Genomic DNA, 24,474 nt, shown 5'->3' on the forward strand with positions numbered 1-24,474 from the left:
ATGTGCATCTAATGAGGGTCATTGTACATAGCCATACTCCTATAAGAAGAGAAGCGCTTGACTTGAACCTGGATGCCTAGATTACAAATTAGTAACCTTACCATGGCGGCACAGCTCACCCTACATCGTGGTTGTTAAATATCTTTTAAAGCTTGCTCAACAATTTCCTTCTCTTGAACCTGGATGCCTAGATTGCTAATTAGCAACCTTGGCATCAAGGCTCGCCCTCCATTGTGGCTGTTAAATATATTTTTAAAAATCTAAAGCTTGATGTAGTGGTGTGTGATTCTTACTACAGAATACTTGATATTATTGTCATGGCTGCTAATGATTCATAGTGTACCGTTAACCAGTTGAGGTCAGAGGTGAACAAAGTCCTAGAGAATGCTAGAGCTGGAAAGTTGATTGGGTCCAGCTTGGAAGCAAAGGTTTATCTTCGTGCCTCAGATGGTGTTGTGACCTCCAGATTGCAGGAATTGTGCATGGCTGGGAATGAAGCTGATGCTCTGCATAGGATTTTTATAACATCTCAGGTAACAGACTTTTTCCGGATGCCATTTGTTAGCACAACCTTATTTCTATATACATCATCCTGGCATATCTATATATTGCTTCAGGTTGAAGTTCTAAGTTCACCAAATACCGAATTGGTTACGAGCATACCATATGCTGGCAACTACACCGATCAAAGAAGTGGTGAAATTTGGATTGGAGTTTCTCGGGCCGAAGGCATGAAATGCGAGAGATGTTGGAACTATGAACCTCAAGTTGGTTCATTTGCAGATCATCCGACTCTTTGTGCGCGTTGTTATGACATCATCAATGTTCAACCACTTCCAGCTGCTGCAGGTGTCAGTTGAGAATTTGATACTTCTTGATGAGGTTTCTAATTCTGTTTCTAGAGTTTGGAGCTGACTCCACTATCACATTTTTCCTCGTTCTGATAAGCCAAAACGGTGATCGTTCATTCTTTATTGAGAATGTGAACTCGAGTAAGAATAGGAGAGAAGAAAAACACATTTTGTGATTGCTACAATATACATTAAGTTATGATTTATACAAAAATTGTTGGGACTTATGAATATCGAAGTCAAGATAGCATTGAATAATAGTTTTGAGTGATAGCTTCTAAGATTCACAGCTTCTGCATCTGCCCATTTCATCAGGGTGTTATTGTTGCTTTTTGCCCTCTCGCTACACCTTCCTTCCCCCATGTTGTTGCCTTGTGCTCTGGCTCGATGCACAAATTGTTGGATAGAACCCCAGATTTTGTTGGATAGAAGAGCACATTGTGAATTGGAATAATAAGAAGAATCCTGAATGTTCAGACACTTGTTGGCATGTGAGTTGAGACGTCGACTGCAGCAGCGTCCAGAAGAATATGTTCTTCTCTTCTTTTCTTGATGATAAACTTGAAATGGATGTGAATTCTTTCTCTGGCTTAGCTGAGTCATTGCTTTGTGGGGACCGACAACAATGGTTTCCAGCGGTAAAGCACAGGCCACTTTGTATGACTTAGCTAAGCCATTATGATTATGCTATAATGAAAGGTGATGCAAATGTCATTTCAATCAACCAGGTCAGTTAAAAATATAAGATTAATTATATATTATTTTATGTAGTTAGCTAGCGAAATATATATTTTCATTTATTCTAATGTCCTCGGATTTTACCGATGAAAATAAAGATAAAAAAATATAATTTTAATAATATTTCAATTGGTGGTGACGAATGATGACGTTACTAGGGGTCACGAGGGATTGTTATGAATGAGAAAAGTGACGATGAGAGATGAGAGCATCTCTGTATCTACGTTGGCACCGATGCAGTTATCGAGTAACGAAAAGATCGCTCAACATTACATTAGCGTCAACAAAGATACAAAGCGACTCTCATCTCTCGTCGTCGCTCTCCTCCTCTAGAACAATCACCATGGCTCCTAGCGGTATTATTGTCCACCACTATCCTCTAGAATATTAAAAAAAAAAAATTTATTTTTATATTTTTATCAATAAAAATTAATATCGTTAAGATAAATAGATCTAAATGTTTTATTTTTGTAATAATAGAAATATGAATTTAACTTTTAAAAGTGAAAGCACCAAAATGTTAAAGATAACTAATTACAAAGATAATTTATAATTAATCCTAAAATATAGTAATGAGTTTATCAAGACTTTAAAATCCTATTTTATATATTTTAATATTATTTAGAGAGTTCGAAATCTATAATTTTTTTTAATGATAATGATGCATCTAACCAGTAGATTTAAAATTTAAAATCTCGATCCAACAAATTCGAGACATGCATACTATCATAGCCGATAACCTTCACCACTTACTGCAACAAAACTTGATGTTTAATTTGGCGAAATCTAAACAAGCAAAAGAAAAAAAAATTCCAATATTAATTTGGCCAAATTCGAACAAGCAAAAAAAAAAGAAAGGAAAGCAAAATTCCAATAAACTAATAAAGGGTGTGTGACTTACTTTTGGGTTTAGACGACTCAAAAATGCTGTGACCTGTTTCAAGTTAGGGGAAGCTCTATGCATGCAAACCAACAGTTGTCATCCAAAGGCCAATCGGGTCATTCCACCGTTCCTTAGACTGGTGGCTGCTGAATAAGAGCGCTCCAATAATAATAGCCCCCCCGGAGCGACCAGATTCTTCTCGGGCGGCGACGGATATCGATCTCAAGCCTCTCTGGCGTTCCGTTGCCCTCAGCTTCTTCCTTCGTCGCCCCTTCCACCAACCGACCTCGGATTTCTTATATCTGTTTGCTTAAATTTCCTTGGAATTAGGGCTTCTGATCTCCTCTTCGACGCATCATAGGGGTGAAAGGTCGATTTTTTTTGTGGTTAGGGCATAGGTCGATTTGTTTGCTTCAGGAGAGACCATGTCAGTGCCGGCGATCGCCCTCTACGCGAGCCCTCCTAGCGGCGTCTGCTCGACACACCACCACCATTCGTGCCAGATCACCGCCTCCCATTCCTCCACGGACTTGGACCTCAACCCCCGCGCTGCAGCTCCCGTCGCCTCCTCTTCCGCCTCCTCGGCCGCAGCCGCCGTCTCCCAGAAGCCGATTGTTGGTGGTCTCTCCCGAATCTTCTCGTCCACCGCCCCCGCGGCTGCTGCCTCGCGCCACGTCTCCGCTTCCGGCTTCGTCAGCACCGACGAACTCGGTTCTTTCCGACACGATAGGTCGGACGATCTTGGAAGCTTGTACTCCTACTCGCTTTCATCGTCGCCGTTCAAGGGCCGAGAGCATAGCCCGGTGTCGGTGTTCCAGGGCCCGGTGACATGCAGCGGAAGCGGATCTTCCAAAAGCCCGCCTTTGGTGAGGACCCCTCGGGAGTGGATGGGAGGCGATTGGAGAACGGGAAAAGATAGGCTCTTTAAGGGTTTCATTCGGAACGCCCTTAGTCCTTGCCTGGTTTATGATTCCCCGAGCTTTTCTACACCAAACGGTGGCACAGTTCCTGTCGAAGAGTTGCCTTTTGGTTTGGATGACAGTATGATCGACACTGAAACTACCTGTGAGCCCTACGCCCAAGAATTGTTAGCAGGGGCTCAGGCAAGACATAAGATTTTCCACGAGGAGATCGTCCTCAAGGCTTTTTATGAGGCCGAAAAGGCTCACAAGGGGCAGGTGATCATTACTTTTTTTAATTTGATGAGTGAAATTATTATTTTTTCTAGATTAATTAATCCACGACATTTGAGTGTTTGAATTCTAAAGCCAGAAATAAGTCCTCACATGATCTGGGTTTTCTTATCCTTTATGATAGATGAGAGCAAGTGGAGATCCTTTCCTGCAGCACTGTGTTGAGACAGCAGTGTTGTTGGCCGACGTTGGGGCTAATTGTACAATAGTTGCTGCAGGGCTTTTACATGATACGCTCGATGATTCTTTTATGGATTATGATCATATTTTTCATATGTTTGGAGCTGGGGTTGCTGATCTGGTCGAAGGGGTATTGTGTTTCTCTTGTGCTTTGTTTTTTTTTTAAATTCCGGCTTACCATCTTACCGTGCTTGTCAGTTGTAGAGTTGAAATTATTCTTCAATTTATGAGAATCTTCTAGCACATTGGATCATTATTTTATGTGTGAGAAAGGCTTGTTCTTATGCAATTTTTATTGTAAAGAGGTTTTATTTTTTACCTTTACTCTAATTTGAAATCTTTTTGTATGAACGCGCTAAATGCTTATCAGAGTTCATATACAAAGCTTCAGAATGATTGACTTTGTATAACCAGCATCCATTTTGCTTAATTATGTTTGTAAATCGTCAACAGTATCCTGGTAAAATTTTGATAAAGTTACTTGCTAGTTACTTAGTAAAGTGCAATAATATAAGTTTAAGCATTGAAACAATTTAGCTTTCATCTATTTTAAATTTATTGTCTCGTGTTTTAGCCCAAAACTTATTTGACATTCTCCTTGTATTTATAACTCATAGGACTATTGAAAGAAAGCTACTTTTGTGATTGGGGAGACATAAGTGTTCATATACTTATTATTGTCATCAAACATGATATTTTGGGTACCAAAAGAAGGGTAGCGTGAAAACCAGACATTGATGATCCACATATTGAGATGTGAGGTGATACATGTGGGAAAAAAATGGTATGTTGTGTTCGTGGTTGTCTATTTTATGGGGCATCACTTTAATAATCTATTAAGCAAAACTGTTAGCTTTTTGTTAACAAGGTGATCGATGGTGGTCAAGCTCCGTGACACTGAGCTCAGTATCAAATATTAACGTTCATATCTCGATGAGGACTACTGGTCATGATGAATATGTTGTGTTCCTTTAGTTCAGTTTATCCAACTTAATTTAAATTTAGAGCTTATCATACTATCTAAAATGTTTATTAGTCATTTCGCTATGCAGTTTAATATGCTTTGAGAAATAAGAAAGAAATATTTTCATGTTTCATTCTTGGAACTGTTTATATCTAGGCCATTCTGTGGATTTTGGTGCAGTGTATAGAGTCACCATAGGGAATCATACGGAGCAGAAATAAGGCTAAGATAATAAATGACTTATCTCATTTTTTCAGGTTTCTAAGTTAAGCCACTTGAGCCAGCTTGCTCGTGATAACAACACTGCAAATAAATATGTTGAGGCTGATCGCTTGCATACGATGTTCCTTGCAATGGCAGATGCTAGGGCAGTGCTTATAAAGCTAGCAGATAGACTTCATAACATGATGACATTGGAAGCATTACCTATGGTCAAACAACAGAGATTTGCGAAGGAGACTCTGGAAATCTTTGCACCCCTAGCTAGTAGATTGGGAATCTCTACTTGGAAGGAGCAATTACAGACTTTGTGTTTCAAACACCTTCATCCAGAACAGCACAGAGATTTATCCTTGCAGCTTTTGAAATCCTTAAATGAAGCACTGGTTGCATCTGCACTGCAGAAGTTAGGAAAGGCTCTGGTAGATGAAGGTGTTTCTTATCATGTTCTATCCGGAAGGCATAAAAGCTTGTATAGTATTTACTCTAAAATGACAAAGTACGCCTTCCAAATTTTTATTTACCAATTTTTTGCAAGTCGAAGTTGACATCCTTTAAAACTTTCATTGATGTAGCTATAGTTTTATGTAATTTCTGAGTCTGATTCTTGTGATGCTTATTTCTAGGAAGAAACTTAACATGGATCAAATCCATGACATTCATGGTTTACGTTTAATAGTTGAGAAAGAGGAAGATTGCTACAAGGCATTGAGCATTGTGCATCGATTATGGCCCAAAGTTATTGGGAGGTTCAAGGACTACGTAACTCATCCCAAATTTAATGGGTAAGTTATTGATGAAGTTTAATATAATTGTTCTTTGAATTGATGTTGACATTGCTTGCAGGTATCAATCATTGCACACGGTTGTCTTGAGCGAAGAAATGCTTCCTCTGGAAGTTCAGATCCGAACAAACGAGATGCATTTGCAAGCAGAATATGGATTTGCAGCCCATTGGAGATACAAAGAAGGTAACTGCAGGCACGCATCATTTGTACTTCAAATGGTCGAATGGGCAAGATGGGTTCTCAGCTGGCAATGTGAGACGATGAAGTCCGAACAGTGCAGATCAATTGGGCACACAAATTTGTTCAGGCCACCATGTCAATTTCCTTCTCATTCTGATAACTGCCCTTATTCCTACACACAGCAGTGTGGCCATAGTGGACCTGTCTACATCATAATACTGGAAAATGAGAAGGTGAGTTTTCTTCTTTTAGTTGTTGTCTGCAAATAGTCTCTTGCTGATAACTAAGGTGGCTATTATGTGTGATTGCAGATGTCCGTGCAGGAGTTTCCAGCAGATTCCACTGTATTCGACTTGATGGAGAGAGCTGGGGAAGGAAACTCGAGAGGATCTCCATGCAGTTTCCCTGTGAAGTTAGAATTAAGGCCCCGACTGAATCATGAGCCAGTTAGCGATCCGAGTCGGAATCTCAGAATGGGGGATGTCGTCGAGTTGACCCCGGCCCTTCCCGACAAGTCATTGACAGAGTATAGGGAAGAAATCCAGCGCATGTATGAACGAGGACTTTCTCTTTCTGGCAGGCACGGTTGAGGAAGCGGAAAGCTCAGTGTTTGTTATTCAATCTATTGTATAAATTAACTTGGTTGTAAATATCAACTGATTGAATACGATAATTATATCTACCAGTATCATGGCAACTGGGTTAAGGGGATCAATGAAGACTTGTACTTGCAAGGGAATTGATAAGTTGATACTGTTGCAAATGTTTGCGTGTGGCATTATCACTTGTATTAATTTTGCTTGCCTTCATATCTTGGACACGCACAGGTGCTTTGCTCCCAATTTGATCGTCTTATGTTGCTCTTTTCTAGTGATCATCATCAGCGTGGCCAAGCTAAGACTGTCGTTGCATCTATCGTTCTTTGTTCTTAGTACTGGAAAAGTTAGCGTCCTCTATAGTTTAACTCGAGACTGTGATGGTAAGGAAGCAAATGCTGTGAGGCCCAAAAGACAGGTCGTAGTTGCATCTATACTGATACAAGCGGGCATAAAGCTAACAGCCATCCATCATAGCCCGAAGGCAGCTAACACTAAGTTCATATTGTCCCTACAGAAACCTTGGCGTATTCTGTATATAGTTTAGTTTAGTGGTTGAGTTTGAATCTCGTTATATAAGCATTGAAACTTTTCTTATAGTAAAATCCATTACCTGAAGACCAAAAAACCAAAAGAAAGAATGAAACCCTGTAGTACAACAATCAATATATATTCGCTTTATATTAACAAGGGTCAACTAACAAAGTCTCAAAAAGCCATAAATTCGAACCAATTCATCATTTTGGCCATATCCCCCTCTCTTTTACCCTTTGGTCTGATCAACAAAAATATCTCCACTAATTGCATTCCAGGCGAGTAAGCTGTACAGATCAGACCGCTCAGTAGCTTGTTTCTACCAGAGAGCAAGTTCCCACATATGCAGCAATTATTCTTGATGCTCATCGGCCAACTGATTGGGTGGTTTGCTTCGCAGCTCTGCTATGCTCTTCTGCAATTCCACAATCGACATGCGTTCTGCCTCAAGCGCTCGCTCAAGCTGCAGCAGATAACTAACTGTGAGTTGCAAATTTCAAAATAATGGTGTCCGTTAAAGGAGAAGCTACTATATCAATCAGCGGACCTTGGCTGCCCGAGCACTCCATTCTCCTAGAATAGCTCTCAGTCTCTCGTTCTCTTCGACGTACTGCAGTAGGCTCATTACAAGTCAAACAATATCATTTCAATATTCTTTCCTCCTAATATTCAGGACCCAGAAACTTCTTAACTTGATAGATAATTCTAAGTAGAAGCACAGCTGTGTTTTGATGGCATGATCAATTAGCAAACCTGGTTGTTTGTTGCACGCATGTGTTGGACTTCAGAGTCTCTCTCAGCAATTAAGCTACGAGCAAGGCGAAGTTCAGAGTGCACTTGGTTCATCTGCAATGCTAATAGAGTGTAAGTCAAATCATAGATGCATAGTGAATGACGAACTGATTTCCTAACTATTTAAAGATTCTAAACAATTACAGCTAAAAAAAAACCACTAAAAGGCATTGTGATTAATAGTTGACGTATATATTAATTCATACACAAAAAACTGTGTATGATACAGTAAACAGGGTTCTGACAGGCCAGGAACAATTAATGCATAGGGAACTTAAAAGCATGTATGGGCCAGCATATTATCAAGAAAAAATAAAGTTTCTTCATTTGCATGCCTATTTTAAAGATAAATGGCATTTTCAAGATACATCTGGTCTTAGCTTAAATGCTAAGAGATGGATTAATAACCATGGTTATCAATGTCGCAAGCAGGAATAACACCTTTCTGACTACATGCAACTTTAGACATGATTTTACCTCAGCGGTCAATGCTCGGAGTTCTTGATCACGAGAAGCTAATAGATGAGCAAGATCAACCTGTGCATATATTAAACAAGCATACTAGTTAGGTTAGGATATACTGACATAGCTGAAATTTTGCCAGTATATGAATTTAAAGGGATGAATTGTAGGCTAGAGAGAGAGAGAGAGAGAGAGAGAGAGAGAGAGAGAAACAACAAAAGGCTTCTCAACTGCACCTGGTATCAAAATGTCTAAGAAATCACTGATGTAGCAGATAAATTCTTGCACACAAGTTAAAAGGTAATAAAAAATATGTTACTAAAGAAGAAAAGGTGAAATTGGACAATAAAATGCACTTACAAGGACCACTTCCATCTCCTAATTTATTACTTTAAAAGATTTTCTTGGACAAAGCAAACAATGGGAATCTAGAGACTTTATTTGCTCCACCATAAACTATCATGCATACAAAATAACTGCTAGCATTGACAATGTTTAGTGGGCATGTACAGAACTCTTTTTATGTACATCATCAGTGAGAACTTGAAGAAATGCTTTGAGCAGGTAACCCAATTGGTGTTTGCAATATCTCAACTTTAACACAACCTAGTAAAATCAACTAGCATGTTACCATTAATTCAATAGAATAGCATCATAAATATTGAAAGTCTCAAGCACCCTCAAGTAAAGGAAAAAAATTAATGAGAGGAAACAGTCGTACAGCTCAAGGGGAGTTATTGTCAGACACATGGATGCATCTCGAGATCTACTTTCTAACATCTCTATGCTATATAAGAGGCATCCTTGATTGACTGAGCTCTTGACTGATATTACGATACTGACCTCTTGTACAGACCTTTTTACTAGAAAATTTACCTCATCCATTATATTTAAAGAAAAAAAAGAAAGCTTGAATCTAAGGTTGAGAAAAGAAGTCAGAGGGGCTTGCTGATGATCACACATGAAATAACTAAAGTTTCACTATTCCATTGGTTTAAGAAAAAAAATTTCACCATTCATCACGAATGTCCAATTTATTGTGCCTGATGGAAAAGTCTTGGTTCAGTTATCAGTCTCCTGAACTAAATCAACAGTGGAAACACTCATAGAATTTGAATTTAAAAATGTTAAACTATTGCATCTTTTTGTCATGCTAAAAGTCCCAAAATGCAGGAATTTTAGCACAAATTAATTGCAATTAAGACAATTAATTCACAAGCTTCGAACAATATGTTGATTCCATTTTATGTTCAGATTAAACAAATAGAACATTTGAACTGTTCCAGAGATTTAAGTGCACCATTACATACGAACAGGAAGGAATTCTGAAATCTCAAAACTTAGTCTTGAACACAATAATTTTAGAAAAAAATTCCTCTTAATTCACAAGCTTGGAACAATATGCTGATTCTATTTTTTATGTTCAGATTAAACAAATAGAACATTTGAACTGTTCCAGAGGTTTAAGTGCACCATTACATATGAACAGGAAGGAATTCTGAAATCTCAAAACTTAGTCTTGAACACATTATTTTTAGAAAAAATTCCTCTTAATTCACAAGCTTGGAACAATATGTTGATTCCATTTTATGTTCAGATTAAACAAATAGAACATTTGAACTGCTCCAGAGGTTTAAGTGCACCATTACATATGAACAGGAAGGAATTCTGAAATCTCAAAACTTAGTCTTGAACACATTATTTTTAGAAAAAATTCCTCTGAATTCACAAGCTTGGAACAATATGTTGATTCCATTTGATGTTCAGATTAAACAAATAGAACATTTGAACTGTTCCAGAGGGTTAAGTGCACCATTACATATGAACAGGAAGGAATTCTGAAATCTCAAAACTTAGTCTTGAACACGATAATTTTAGAAAAAATTCCTCTTAATTTCTATCAATTTCCTTATGGTGCTTGGTTCACTATCTTAGACGAATATAACAATCCTATTAGTTTGAGAAAAGACAAGGAATTTGAATAACTAAATTGTCATGAGCGGGCAATAAAATGATTTTGACAACAAAAATGAAGGCTGATGCAGTAGAATACTACAAAAAATGTATAGGCAAACTATTGCTATCAAATAAGACTTGAAGAAAACTACAAACAATCTGTTCTTAAACAGGTCAGGAGTAAATCTTGGACTATATCCTACAACAATCACTATTGCAACAAGAATTATCTGAGATTGCCCAATGTATGGTTTGATTATTCTAGTTTAAAAAGCCTAACATGACTATTGATCTAAATCAGGACTGAAAATTAAGAGAATTAGACCAGATAACCTGGGGGGTACTTCCATCATCAGATCGTTGATATTTGCTTAAGCATTCTTGTAAACGGAGAACCTGCAAGGAAGATGCTTGAATGGAGAAATTAAACATGAACATGATTTAGTAAGTGTTATTCATTTGCTAGGCTTCCACCATCTCCCTTTCATTCTTTGAATTCCTATAATCACTTCATGCATCTACAAAATGTAGTAGCTGGCAATATGATGTTAATCGTCAGTGGCTATTTTCTATTTCATTAATTTTCTCAATAAACATAACTGTGTAGCCTCAACAACTTGTATACCTGCTAGGTGAACAAATTAATTTATTTCAAGAAGCTTCTATGTTATCTTTATATTGGTAATGGGCAAAACTAAATACAAAATTTACATCCTGTGAATTACAAATTTGATAATTAGAAGCAATAATAAATGCTCAAAATCAGATTAATTTGTTGCATCTTCCAAATAAAATCTTATATTCAAATATTTACATAAACTATCTGTGTATTTCAGAAGTAATTTCTATAAATGTTGATATAAAAAGGAGAAATGTGGTAGACCACAACCATACTCCAATTTAATACACATGCATCATGAATCTAAGCAAGCAAGCTGAAGTAATAAACTACTAATAGATAATGTAATCAATGAAATTGGAGTCAGAGAACAAGAGAGTAGGAGACCATGGATTTGAATAAGACTAGGAGCTGAAAGAAATTGTCCATTACTAAGAAAGATAATAGTCAGACCACAAGGTATAAACAAACCAGGCATTTTCATCCAGAACTCATCATGTCATTGTCATATATCAAAGACATTTGACATTTTATCTATATACTATTAAATTCAACTACTGCTAACAATGGATATGATAAATACTATTAAATCCAAAAGATGCCTATCTTATCTTATCCTACTTTTTTCAGATAAAGCCTAACATAATGATGACATAAGACCTATTCTACACAAATCCAATACCTAAATTAACAAAATCACATCGAAGCGTACAGGGCATTATTGTGAAGCTTACTTGTAGTTATAAATCAAGTATTATATTGTCATTCGCTTAGTACCTCCTCACTCAAATAATGCAGATTTTCCCGCTGGTACTGCAACAGTGCCATTTGTTGGTCCGAAAGACGGCCACCATCATAATATCTACTAGGCCAAAAAACAACCAAATGAGCTTGAGATGTCAAAGAATTCTACGAAATAAATGCTTGGAACAAAATATGAGGTACATGCATGTAGTAGTCTTGTAGCAGTACATCTTTAGTATAATTTGAAGTGATTAGACTCCTTTAATAATCTCTAAATGGCATAATCTGATAGAGAGAGAGAGAGAGAGAGAGAGAGAGAGAGAGAGAGAGAGAGAGAGAGAGAGAGAGAGAGAGAGAGGAAAAGATGCGACAAAGAAGCCCGAGAAGGTGGCAGCAGAGGAGCCATACTATGCAGCAGTGGAGAGGTGGCAATGCAGACTAGCAGCAGCGAGGATATGACAAACGATAGAGAGGAAAAAACTCAATTTCAGATCAGACCGAGCGAATTGCCCGGTCAATAAATCGCTGGACTATTAAAACCTACTATACTTGTAGGTGTAGATAAGATTTGGCCTGTGCTTAGAAACATAGAACAAAGTTCCTCTAATGTAATTATGTAAAGAACAACATTCTAAATAAAACTGCAGCTAGAATATTTCTTTGAAAGAAAAACGATGGATATCACATTATCATAAATATATTTTCCCACTCATAAAGCAAGAAGTAGGTTTAGGTAAGAGGAAACATAGTGAAAGTGAGCAAAGCTGATATTTCTACTAGGAAATAAAGGTGAGATAATAACAACTGACATGAAAGCATGTACTTTAATCAAGTATATCTGCATTAAGCATATGGATGGTGACAGAATTTTTTTGTAAAAGCATTTATGCACATGTAAGCAATACAAGGATGTTCATTACTAAGAAGTGGTAGATGTTACACACTGCTACTCAAAATAAGTTTTCTTCTAAATCTGAAATGACTCAGACTCAGAGTAACAACCAGTATAAATTGAACCTGAGATCCTCCAAAGAACTTGATGGTTGCAACGCAGAGTAAAGTGACTTCAATATATCAGGTTGACCATTCAAAGAATTGTATTGATGGATGCACCCTGCAAAAACCATGATTTTGTAAAATTTAAATGAAAATTGCTTAAAGAATTTGATGATCAGGTTCAAGACCAAGGCAATAACATTAAGCCCTATTGGCATATAAATACAATACGTGAACACAACTTTTGTAGATGGCTTGTTTAATAAAAAAAGTTAATTTGATCATGCTATTCCCCTGATTGTGAGTTGGAATGACACTAACCAACAATTTATGTTCACTACTTTCACAACCAGAGTGAAAAGCCATATGAGCACTTGTAAAAAAAATTGTTTAGGAGTTGCGCTCTAGAATGGTTAGCCATTTTTATACCATTTCATGACATATCTAAATACTGTGGGACTAAACATGTGTAATAACAGAAAGCATTCTGTATTAAGTGAATAGGCTAATCAAGAACAGAATATTTTAAATTTATGAGCAAAGCAGCCTAAGTTCAGTCACTTGCCAATATATACACTCATAAAGCATCCAGCACAGATGACTTCCACAATCATGATTATCCTGCACATATTCCAGGATATGAAATTGCAAGCAATTAGAAAATAAGTTCATTACAGTTGTGCTGTTCTGAAAATTTTGCATAGAAACTAGCTCTGATGGTACAGCTGAGCACAGCTGTGACCACTAGACTGAAAAACTAAGACATTTAAAAAACCATGCTAATATAATGTCTGAAATTATGCAGCAGATATTTTATTGCATATGGCTAATTATATTACTGAAATAATAATTATCTTAACTGTAGCAAACCTACCAAGACATACCAATAAGCTGAGTCATGTTGATTGCATGGAGAAAAGCAAATCCCAACAATATATTCATATATCCTTTTCTTTTAACATTTGTAATGAAAGAAAATGCTTCAGAATATTGATATGAGAGAATGTGAAAGCCACAGCTACAAGATTAAAACAACATGTCCACCATCTCCAATGGAACCAGATGACCAATTAGGATGGCTATCTGCAAGTAATCTGATCTTGAAAACCATTTAATGCATCATTAGTACAAGAAACCTAATTCTTCATGATCAGGTTTCATTACTGGTTATATGTGATACCATTTTAAGGGCCCTAAGACATCATTTATTTCCAATACGGAGCTTCTAAAATCAAGAATATTGGTATATTTAACCATAATGTTCTTATAGTAGGTTTTGGTAACAAAGATCTAGTGAATGAAATGATGAGCATATCAAGTCTTATTTAACAAGAATCATAAACCAAACAAAGACAGCAATGTTCCTAAAACATAATATTTCTGCAAGTGAAGTTTCAAGTATTTAATCAATTTTGTTTTTGCTTTCTTATTATGTTTTCATCATAATCTTCATTTTGATGGTGAAAAATTATGGTTACCTATGTGAGCATTGTAATGATCTTCTAGTAAAATGCTCGTGTAAAAGGACAAGCACATTATGCAAGACAAGCGCCAATAGGAGGTTGAGAGAGAATTAATGCATGCTAATCTTACTCTTATAAGCAGAGAGGTTATTACCATGTCTAAACCCTAGTTACTCAAACTTCAAATGAATAGCATTACCACAATGCTAAGGATTATCATTTAGTTAATATCCTTGAGTAGCAAAAATTATACATGATTTGATTTTTCATCCAAAGAAGATCAAGCTAGCAACGGAGTACTCAAACTCATTCTTTGTGTCTGTAGTCATAATTCAAGATATTTATGCTTAGTATTCTTCTTTAGAATTGGAATTTGATGCTTAATATCCAATTTATTTGATTTTTGCACACAACTTTTCTTTATACTATAGTTCTATGTTAAGACTTAAAATAGAAAGTCCAGAAGTAAAAGGCCAAAAATAACAAGTCTAAAAACAGAGCTACATGCAAAATTGGATGAAATAAGTAACAAGTCTAAAATTAGATAGCCAAAAGTAAGTTACAGAGAAGCTCAAAAGTAGTTTTACCTCAACAATGTTGATATAGATAATATGTGTATATACGGTTGCCAAACTAATACAAGCAGCATCAGTGCACTTCCTACACCACAAACAACAGAAGATCAATAACCAGATGACAGACCTAAGACTTCATCAAAGAAACAAGATTTTCAGTCAGGTCAATTTTGTTACTTCATAAATCAAGTCAATCAGGTGCAGAAGTTTATAATAAAAAAAGAAAATCAAACAACATTTTCCCATAAGGGAAATTGTCTTCTCCCAAAAGCTGAGATAAATTTTTACATCAGCAGAAAGGAGAGAAACGTCTACTCAACTTTGCACTTATTCTCATGTCTTAATCTTGAGCTAATATTATTTATCGATAACAGTGAATTTAATCTTATAAAACATAATCCTATCAGACCTTATTTATCAACTAAGCCCAAACAGATATATATTCTACCTAGTTTCTCGCAAAAATATTGAGACTTGATTGTACTAGTTAAAACATTTAAATTTTGACCAGAACCAATGGTGATACAAAGCCCCAATCCAACCCAACAAAAGGGGAACACCCTTTTCCATATGAGATTGTTGTTCACTTATTCCCAACTCATCTTCCTATTCTCTACATCCCTCCTGCAGCCACTACCAGTAAATTTAACATGCTAATGACATCCCTCCAACGGACAACCCACGACCACTCCGTCGAGCTACCAACACCCCCAGAATTTCTTGTAAATTCAAAATTGTCATTTGTATCAAAGAAAACAGTTCAGATATTGAACAAAATGGTCTTTTATCATGGAGCTATTTTAAGGGTAGTGTCTCCAAGAGGTATAATAGACAGGAGAAGTATGGGATGGGGGAAGAAGATAATTAGTTTTTTAAAATATTAATTCCAACCTAGTGAACAACTTTTTAGTACCAATTTATAGGAATAATGGATATAATCAAAACTAATATATCATGGAAGAATTAAAATAATTAGTCACACTGTGGAACTTCAAGAATAAGTAACTGAACATAGAATTAAAAAAACAAGCATTTTCAAGACTCGAGTGAATTTGTTTTTATGTTTGGAAGATTACGACAGAGTGCCTCAATATTTTTTACAGTGGGTGTCAAAAAAGAAAAATGGATCTACTAATTATTTTTAAATTATAAAAGATATATATGGTAGTTAAATCTTTAGAATTAGAACTATAGAGTATGTCTAGCGAGTTTCTTAGAACTATAGGGTATCAAAATTTTAGGTTCTTACTTTTTTTAAATTGGTAGTGGATGTACAACTTATCAGTTGTACATAGGATAGACCACATGATATATTTTACAAGAAAATCATTTTGATTGATGAAAATTTAGATGATATTAATTTTAGACCTCACTTATGTAAACAAGTTTTAGAAACTTAAAAGTTTTAGAACAAGTAGAAGTAAGATTGGATAAAAATAATATTAGTAACAAAAGGAAAACTATGTATATGATTAGGATGGATGAACAAGTTCTTATACCTTAAACTTTTAGGTATCTTGAATATATTATAAAACAAAATTGAGAAATTTATGAAAATACTGTTGATAAAATACAAGCAAGGTGGTTGAAGTACCAGGGGTATTGGGGGTTTTGTGTGAACGTTGAGTAATTCATAAAGTTATGTATTCAGTTGTTAAGATATAAAATATATAAAAGAAGTTTGTAGTTGAAATAAAATTGTCGAGGCTGATGTATTATATTACTAGAATTAATAGATAAAGATATATTTTCACTCATGAACAATTAAATATATCTTCAAGAAAACATATAATTAGGGAGGATTGTCTAAGTTCAACATGTTCAAAGGAGACTTATAGTTATTATCAAGGTTCTGAATATTGTATCATACCGGTGTATTGATCAGCTGTCGGTACAATACGTAACGAGCTATACCGAGTGTACCGACACACGGTACACTAAAGTGTACCAAAGTACTGCCCGTACTAGTCCTCTATCGGACCGGTACATACCGCCCGTACCGAGCGGCATGGTACGGTATTACAAATCATGGTTATTATGCTTATATTAGGTTGAGTTAATCAGTGTTCCTAGTAATAAGAAAACCAAGACCTAAGAAAACTTTACCAGAAACATTGTAACGGAATTTAAATGATCTTTATTTAACCAGAAATATTACCTTGTACAAGGCTCAATGGCAAGAAAAAATCCATGAAGCCAACCCCAAATACTAATCATAATGTATAACAGTCTAAAAGACTAATATTATACAAGATACTTCCAAGTATAGGTTCTTGCAAGCCTCCTTATAAAAGTCTATATCTCCATTGAGCAGTTCTGACAAAGGGAGAGGATCCCACTTTGTTCCTAATTAGATTAGGTGCAACCTTCATAAAATTCACTGCCTACCATCAGATTTATTTGAAGTATGCAGTTCACTATATTACACCTATATATGTTTAATGAAACCAAGATGACAGATTTCTTAATCATTCAACCATAAAAGGAGCTAATAGGAATACATACCATAGGTAATGGTAGCAAATGGAAGTCGAGCAATATGCTTCAGTCTTTGGCTGAAAGAGTAATAACCCTGAATACATAGATAATTATGCTATTAGATGCTTCTGATAGGACAACTTTGAAGAACTAGAAAAAACAACTATAAGTTCCTAAATGTCAGTATATGTACTCTTTTATTCAGATTACTCAAGAGAAGCTTTTGGTGAAGCACATCAAGTAGGTAGGCGAATTTAAGGAAAAAAATTTTTAAAACTATGGATAGATTCAAACAGACAATTGATCAATCTATCATCAAAAACTTATTTCTAACAAGTACTTGAAATTTATAAGATGACTTCTGAGTTCTTAATACTAGCAGAAGATTTCCAGATATGATAAACTTTGGCAGAAAAAACATGTTAAATTAATTTTCAAGTAGTTGATAACCTTAACTTTTACTTGCAGATTTAAATTTCTGAAATTTAATCTGACGTTCCAAAATATTTCTTGCAACCAATCCCATAATGGTATGGAACATGATATTCGGTTTAAGCTCACCAGATTAGAGTTCCACATAAACCTAATCTAATGTTTGCTTACATTCCATCCCAACCAACGTCAAAACCCTGAGATGGTTCAGTTCTGACTCGAAACTAGGTTGAGTTGGTTGCCAAGCTGCTCGGATTGGGAATCTCAGCACAGTAACAGTCGCAGAATGAATGGGAACAGTATTGTGGAGGGACAAAAAAAGGTGGTGGAGAGGGAAGAGATACAAGCAAAGGCTTCAGGTAGGAATGGGCACAAGGAACATTACGAGGATATTCGGTAAGTGTTGTGACTGACGATTACCAAGGCAATAAATAGACCTCAGGAGTCAGGACATCTAATATATGCTCATCTAGACCAATGAAATATACATGTGACATTTATAGAACCAAAATAGTTGTATTTATAATTATTGTTCATGTATGATATGAGATGTACATATGTGCATGATATATTCATTTACATATTCTTTATCTGAGATGTAACGACAGTATGTTCTTTCTTGGAGTCTATTTGCTTTGCAACATGCATTATGTTTTCAAACATTTTCTTGAATGTTTTAATGTTCCTTCTACAGAAGTCACAGACTCATGGTATATTGAAATGTTAATTATTCAGTAATCGTATTTGTGTACAAAAAAAATGAAAATAAAATTGTCACCTGGTGACACTGGGCTACCACCTAGTGCCTGAACTATTAGACAGGCTCATTCCCCGTGGTAGCCTATCTGACAACATGCCTTCAACTGCCTAAACCCTCATCACCATCATCCTCTTTGGGTAGTGAGAATAGGCAACTTAAAATTGAAAGCACCAGTAAGCAAGACAAATGACAACATCAAAATTGTGGCAGAATAAATGGTGTAGATTCTACCACAATTGCTTTCTTCTCAATCTTACACTCTTCACATTTTTTCGATCTTGGATTTCTTCAATCTCTTTCACAAGTTGTCGTAGGTCTCTTAGCATTCGCTACAACTTTTCCTTAATTTTCTTCATATCGCCTCAAGAGACAAAGGTCTTACAGGACTTTATGTTTTACGATTTGAATACCCCATTTCTTAAAACACTGATTTCCACTGCTTCACTTCCAGTTTATATTCGTTCTAATCATAGAAGTCCTACTCTTGTTTGTCATAACCAAGGTTCATAATTTTGTATCGTACCGACGTTTCGAGCTTTGCTCGATACGATATGGTACAGGCGTACCAAGCGATATGCCAGGGTGTATCGCTCGGTACACACACACACACACACACACACACACACACACACACATATATATATATATATATATATATATATATATATATATATATATATATATAATAAAATAAAGGAGGCGTACGTTGTCTCGGCAATGTCACCTCCTTTTCTTCTCCTCGTCACGTCAGGTCTTCTCCTCATCTGCGGCGTTCGACAAAGGCGTCGAAGGCCGCAAACGTCTCCGGCCTCTAGCGAAGAACGCGACGAAGAAGAAGCCGAGTCGCCACCTCTCTATTACCTCCTGGATCAAGATCGTCGACGGAGGGCGGCGCCAGATCAGGGAGCATCGAGGTTCTCCCGATTCTCCCTCTTCTTCTCCCACTTCTCCCTCGATGCTTCTTCTTCCCTCACCGCAGCCAAGCTGATACTACCCGATAGCGAGTGGTCCACGTACCGATCTGCTGGCGGACCGGTACGTACTGCACAGTATGAGCGATATCATTCAAAATTAAAATTCTTGATCATAACAAACATTTGACTTTCTCATAATGCCACTTTAATATCTTATAGGGATGTAACATCATGGCAGAATATGTTGGTGGTATATCTAATACCAAACTGATGCATGCATGGATGGAACAGGTAGAATAAACAAGGGCAAAGGGCGAGAGAGATAGGAGACCATAGTAGAGGAGATGATGATCAAAAGGAAGAGTAGATCACACAAGGAAAGAAGATAACCTTGTTCTTTGCCATAGAGAAAATCAAAAGTTTCACTAAAAGAATATCATAAATCATACATTACCTGAGATTCTAGCTAGACTCCTATTTTTAATAAGTTCAACTGATTTTTGTTGATTTGTTAACTTATCAAATTTACATAATCTGATCTGTTTCTTTTGGATAACAATTAACTAGTTACTTAAACTGCTAAAAATTACCAAAAAATTACATAATCTGTTGAAAGATTGTTGCATGGTATTTTAACGAAAAATAATTCCCAAAAAAACCTAGAAAATAAAAAAATCTAACACTCAAATTAAAGCTCAAAACATCCATAAAATAAATACAAAAATTACAGAAAAATGATAAATTTAAGTCTAACGTATTTAGACAGCCTAATCTAAGCTTCACATTTCTGAATGATAAATTACAGAAAAATCTAAAATTCAGTTTTGAATGTTGGACTCTAATCAATCTTCACATTTCATTAGGTTTAAAACCACATAAACTATTTAAATTGTTAATCTTGAAAAGCTTTAAAATTTAATATCCATTTCTAGCTATAACAAAGTAAGAAATTATTCACAGCGGTAAAGAGAAAGTGGAAATTTTGGATAGAAAATATAATAAGCAACTAGATGTACCTGCAAGCGCACTTTTCTAACCTGGTAAACCCAATACTGTTGAAATATGCCTGTAGCATGTCAAAAATCGACCATGAATATAATGAGTCCAAGAAAGTATATTATTCAGAAATCACAAACATAGAACCTTTTAGAGAATTTTATTTCCAATTAATTGCAAAGTATTGCAAATCTGCACAAATTTTAGATCCACAAGATCACTAGTTTGCAAATCTGCTTTATGGTAAATGCAAATATTATCAATGTATTAAACAAGAGATGAATGACAAGTCTATATACCCATAGAGGCAATTCTACCTGTTAAAGATCACTGTGCTTAACAAAAGATGCTTTGTTATCTATGTAGCCAAGTCCACCATGGTTCCTAGCAGAAGATTGTATGTAGCATTACCAGATATCTGATTTTCAATTCGACATCATAACCAATGTGTTAAATAAAAAATGCCCTTGGTCTATGTACCCAGATCCATCAAGGTTCCTAGCGGAGAAGGTTTAAATTCAATTTGACATCATCAACAAGTTCTGTAAGAAAAGTCATTTTCAGAATTATCAAAAGCTACTTGAAAATCAAAAGATGCCCTAAAATAACATGTTTCTCAATGGTCCTTCCAAAGTCCTTCAACATATTGATAATGAATGTATATAAGATTCATCTACCAAACAATTATGGCATCTCAAATACTTTCAATATTGTTGATCTCTCACTCCTTTACCATGGTGAGAATAACAGTTAGGATCAGATAGTGTCTTTCTCAGCCAAGGGAGATTGACACAAGAGTGTCGCTATTTATGTCACCAAACATTAAATCAAAAGAAGTCAAAGTGTTCTCATAATCTCATAAGCTGCTAGTTTCCAATGAACCAAAATTTTAGGACTGAATCCGAATTGATTCTAAGATGTTTTCGAGGCAAATTATATAAAATTGGAAATCTTACTGAGTCCAACACAATAAACAGAGCTCGATTTGAGTTTTCTAGAGATGGTTATATTCAATTTTCTCTACAATATCATATGATGAATGCTTTACTCAAGAATGGATGAATTTGTTTATATCTTATAGAGTTCTTAAGTAACTTTTATTTGTCCCATGAGTCATGTAATATGCTTAAATCAATTTATCACTTGAAAATAATGTCTTCTTTTATCATAAATCTTAAAAATAAAGATGTTTCAATAATTACCTACACTCGAAGGGTTGTTCCAATACTACAACTTTAAAAAAATTTGTAAGCCTTGAAGGCATCAAGTAATTTTAAATACATTCCTTTGGACATGCCTTCTCCTTTTCATACAAACTATGTATCTCTTTCGTGGATTTCCTAGAGCGGTTAGTTCCCCATGTCCTGAACATCTAGTTAGACTCCTCTAGGTGACGATATCTAATGTTTCTACTTGAGTTGTGAGCTTTATTTTCTTTTCTTTGGTCCTCCTCTCTCCTTTCCAACTGTCATCAGAAATGGAGCTGAGAGGAATGAGATTATGTGTGGAATATTAGACAAAAGGTCACACAATCATATTCTAAGTAAACATGTGCACCTATATGAGTCTATCTATTGAACTTTAGATGGCATCTTCTTAGAGTCCAGCGACATTATATTTCTAGCCCATGGCACAGGCAAGGTTATTAAGAATTTTCATGGTGGAAAATGCATAGGCAATTGCAACCAATGAACCAATAAAAATTTGTTAAAAGCATTCTACGCTATTTCTCTTTAAAAAATCATTTTAAATATTGAAGTTTCAATTCCACCTATTACATGAATGTAGACAGATAATAAAAGTGGGATCATGTACAATATGATTATAGAAAGATAGCAAATGTAAGAGCATGCAAATCTATATTATTGATAATAAATCCTAAGCACTGAGACATCTGGGTAAAAGAAAAGTAGAAACAAAGAATAAACAAAATACATTACAGATCAATCTCAGACACATGAAAATACAGAATGGACAGGAACAAAAAGTGACTCAGGTTTACTAGATGGACAGATTTGAGAACACAAGGAAGGAACAAACATAATTAAAAGAATCAAATACCAAACCTGTAATTATCAAAAGGAGGACATTGCAACTACAGAGCAGTGTTGGAACTAATTTTGGTACTAGAAGAAATATCCATGGAGCTGCTGCAGCTACAACAGCATATCCTGCCTGGAAATGATAAAATGAACTTTTAAGTACCTAACTTCTCATTTCGAAAACTTTTAAGAACAAACAAGACAAGATGCTCTGCGAGGAAGAAGCTATTAAGAAACACATAAGCACAACAGCTTTAAAGAAAAAAAGATTATCAAATAGGTGAATCATTTAGTAGAATAATTACCAATACGACACAATATAGGACGCTACCAAAGATGCCTCGAGGCTGCCGATGACCGGATAATGGAGCTTCATGAAGTATGTCAAGAAACCTATATGACACATTAAAAAATTGAGCTATAACAGCTATAAGATACAAAAGAAATTCTTGAAACAAATGATACTCAGAAATGTCCCGTTGTCTGCAATCACGCAAAATGGAGCAATCTTGAAATATAACCATAATAAGGATCAAGTAATTGACATCATTCGAGAAGGGGGAAAACAAAAGCCAAGAGTGGTTCCATACTCCGTGAACCTCAATCGCATCATCATCTGCACTACATCACCCTTGCTAATGCATGGGAGGGGTGTCAAAGCCACAAGCTTAGACCCAAAACAAGGGGAAGAAATGCAAGATTCCAAATCAACGACATTAAACAACTTAACAGGCCAGTTGCGTCAGCAGTTCGTCATCAGGTAGCTATTCACCAACTCACTAGCTACCGAAAGAAATCCCGATACACCAATGTCCAATTTTTACGGGGAAGACCCGAAAATTTTCTCCCTAATCTCCATGAACCCAAGAAAACCCCTCGGCTCCAATCCTACAAACCGGCAGGGACGACAAACCCCGATCGAGGGAGGTAGGGTTTCGACGAAAGAAATGCGGCAAGGAATCGGGGAACGCTTACAGGTTGTTCTCTTCAGCGGTGAGAGAAGCGGACGGGGAGGAAGAGGGTCTTTCGTGCGCCATCGCGATAGTTCGCCCGATTCCAAAGTTCCGATTGCGGTCTTCCCGCATCTGCCTAATCCTTACGCTCGACCTTCCCGATCATTTCCTCTCCCCTGTCGCTGCGATCAGCTGCGATGGAGGAGAGCGTGCGTGGGTGTAACAGTTAGAAGACGCAATTCGGCTCATCGGCGACCTCTCTGCCCAATTGCCCGACTCAGGTTCTCCGTCTCGTAAATAGGCCAAGTTTGGGCTTAGTCTGGACTGGGCCGGGCCGATTTCTCGAAAAGGCCCAATTTCCACCCATCCCTCGATTTGTTTCCAGTCTTCTCCCATATCATCATTTATTCGTTGTGTTTCACATCGCACTGAACTGAATGCTAATGAAGGTATAGTCCCCACTTCAATTCTTGTTGTCTTGAATGTTAGAGTAATTTCCATGTGATGTTTCTCATCGATTTGACTTTATGATGTGGATCGATCACTAATTCTGACACTAACATAGACCGTTTTGGCTAACAATGCTGTTTATTGTTTCCCTAATAGAATTTTTCCTTCACTAGTTTGTAATTAGAGGTCGATTTATTTGAATAGAGACATAATTCCGTGTAGCTCGCAAAGAGTATAATCTCAAGTATACACCTATGTAGTTGAAATTGACATGACAGAGTCTCCAAATTCTTTCATGTGTCTTATTTTTTATTAGTATATACGCATTTGTTGAATATATATATATATATATATATATATATATATATATATATATATGGTATTTTAAATATTTTGTGAATGGCTTTAGAAGAATGTAAATGATATTTCAAGAATATTTTTGAATTTTTGTGAATTTTAGGAGGGTATGGACATATAGCTTTTTCAATTCTTGAGTTGGCTAAAGTTAGGAAAACTAATTTTGGTAGTATTATTAATGTTTTTTTTTAGTGAATAGATTTTTTAGTGGTATACGTTCTCTTTTTCTTAAAAAAAAATTTGGCAAATATCTTAAAAGTTCTGAAAGAATTTAAAGAACTTACATAACCATCGTTCATGTAAACATATGAAATAATATTTATGTTTGAAAAACATATTAACGAGAATTTAAAATGTAT

At 36.0% G+C, this 24,474-nt stretch overlaps 3 protein-coding genes across 5 annotated transcripts in view; 2 read left to right on the plus strand and 1 right to left on the minus strand.

The window, feature by feature from the left end:
• LOC103995284 (isoleucine--tRNA ligase, chloroplastic/mitochondrial) overlaps positions 1 to 1,084 on the plus strand; it is a 29,889-nt gene extending 28,805 nt beyond the window's left edge. For 2 of the 3 annotated variants that reach the window (XM_065163925.1, XM_065163926.1), the window contains exons 21-22: positions 339 to 533; positions 618 to 1,084. In XM_065163925.1, coding sequence (XP_065019997.1) covers positions 339 to 533; positions 618 to 860 — 438 coding nt within the window. In that variant the 3' untranslated portion in view covers positions 861 to 1,084. The remainder of the gene's footprint in view (positions 1 to 338; positions 534 to 617) is intronic. The other variant, XM_009415838.3, reaches the window with a different exon arrangement.
• A 1,481-nt stretch (positions 1,085 to 2,565) lies between these two features.
• LOC135645501 (probable GTP diphosphokinase RSH2, chloroplastic) lies at positions 2,566 to 6,805 on the plus strand. Its single transcript, XM_065163927.1, has 6 exons — positions 2,566 to 3,650; positions 3,790 to 3,975; positions 5,067 to 5,527; positions 5,655 to 5,813; positions 5,875 to 6,229; positions 6,308 to 6,805. The coding sequence occupies exons 1-6, from the start codon at positions 2,898 to 2,900 to the stop codon at positions 6,584 to 6,586; spliced, it is 2,193 nt and encodes a 730-aa protein (XP_065019999.1). The 5' UTR covers positions 2,566 to 2,897; the 3' UTR covers positions 6,587 to 6,805.
• Positions 6,806 to 7,246: 441 nt separating this feature from the next.
• LOC135644051 (protein FIP1-like) lies at positions 7,247 to 23,568 on the minus strand. The gene is made up of 14 exons (XM_065161439.1): positions 23,331 to 23,568; positions 22,661 to 22,748; positions 22,380 to 22,488; positions 20,334 to 20,383; positions 17,239 to 17,305; positions 14,746 to 14,818; positions 13,261 to 13,316; positions 12,717 to 12,813; positions 11,733 to 11,817; positions 10,670 to 10,732; positions 8,396 to 8,455; positions 7,880 to 7,972; positions 7,674 to 7,736; positions 7,247 to 7,589 (listed from the first exon to the last, which is right to left on the minus strand). The coding sequence occupies exons 1-14, from the start codon at positions 23,438 to 23,440 to the stop codon at positions 7,479 to 7,481; spliced, it is 1,125 nt and encodes a 374-aa protein (XP_065017511.1). The 5' UTR covers positions 23,441 to 23,568; the 3' UTR covers positions 7,247 to 7,478.
• Positions 23,569 to 24,474: the final 906 nt, after the last annotated feature.

Source organism: Musa acuminata, chromosome BXJ3-8 (assembly GCF_036884655.1).
Source record: "Musa acuminata AAA Group cultivar baxijiao chromosome BXJ3-8, Cavendish_Baxijiao_AAA, whole genome shotgun sequence".
Lineage (NCBI taxonomy): Eukaryota > Viridiplantae > Streptophyta > Magnoliopsida > Zingiberales > Musaceae > Musa > Musa acuminata.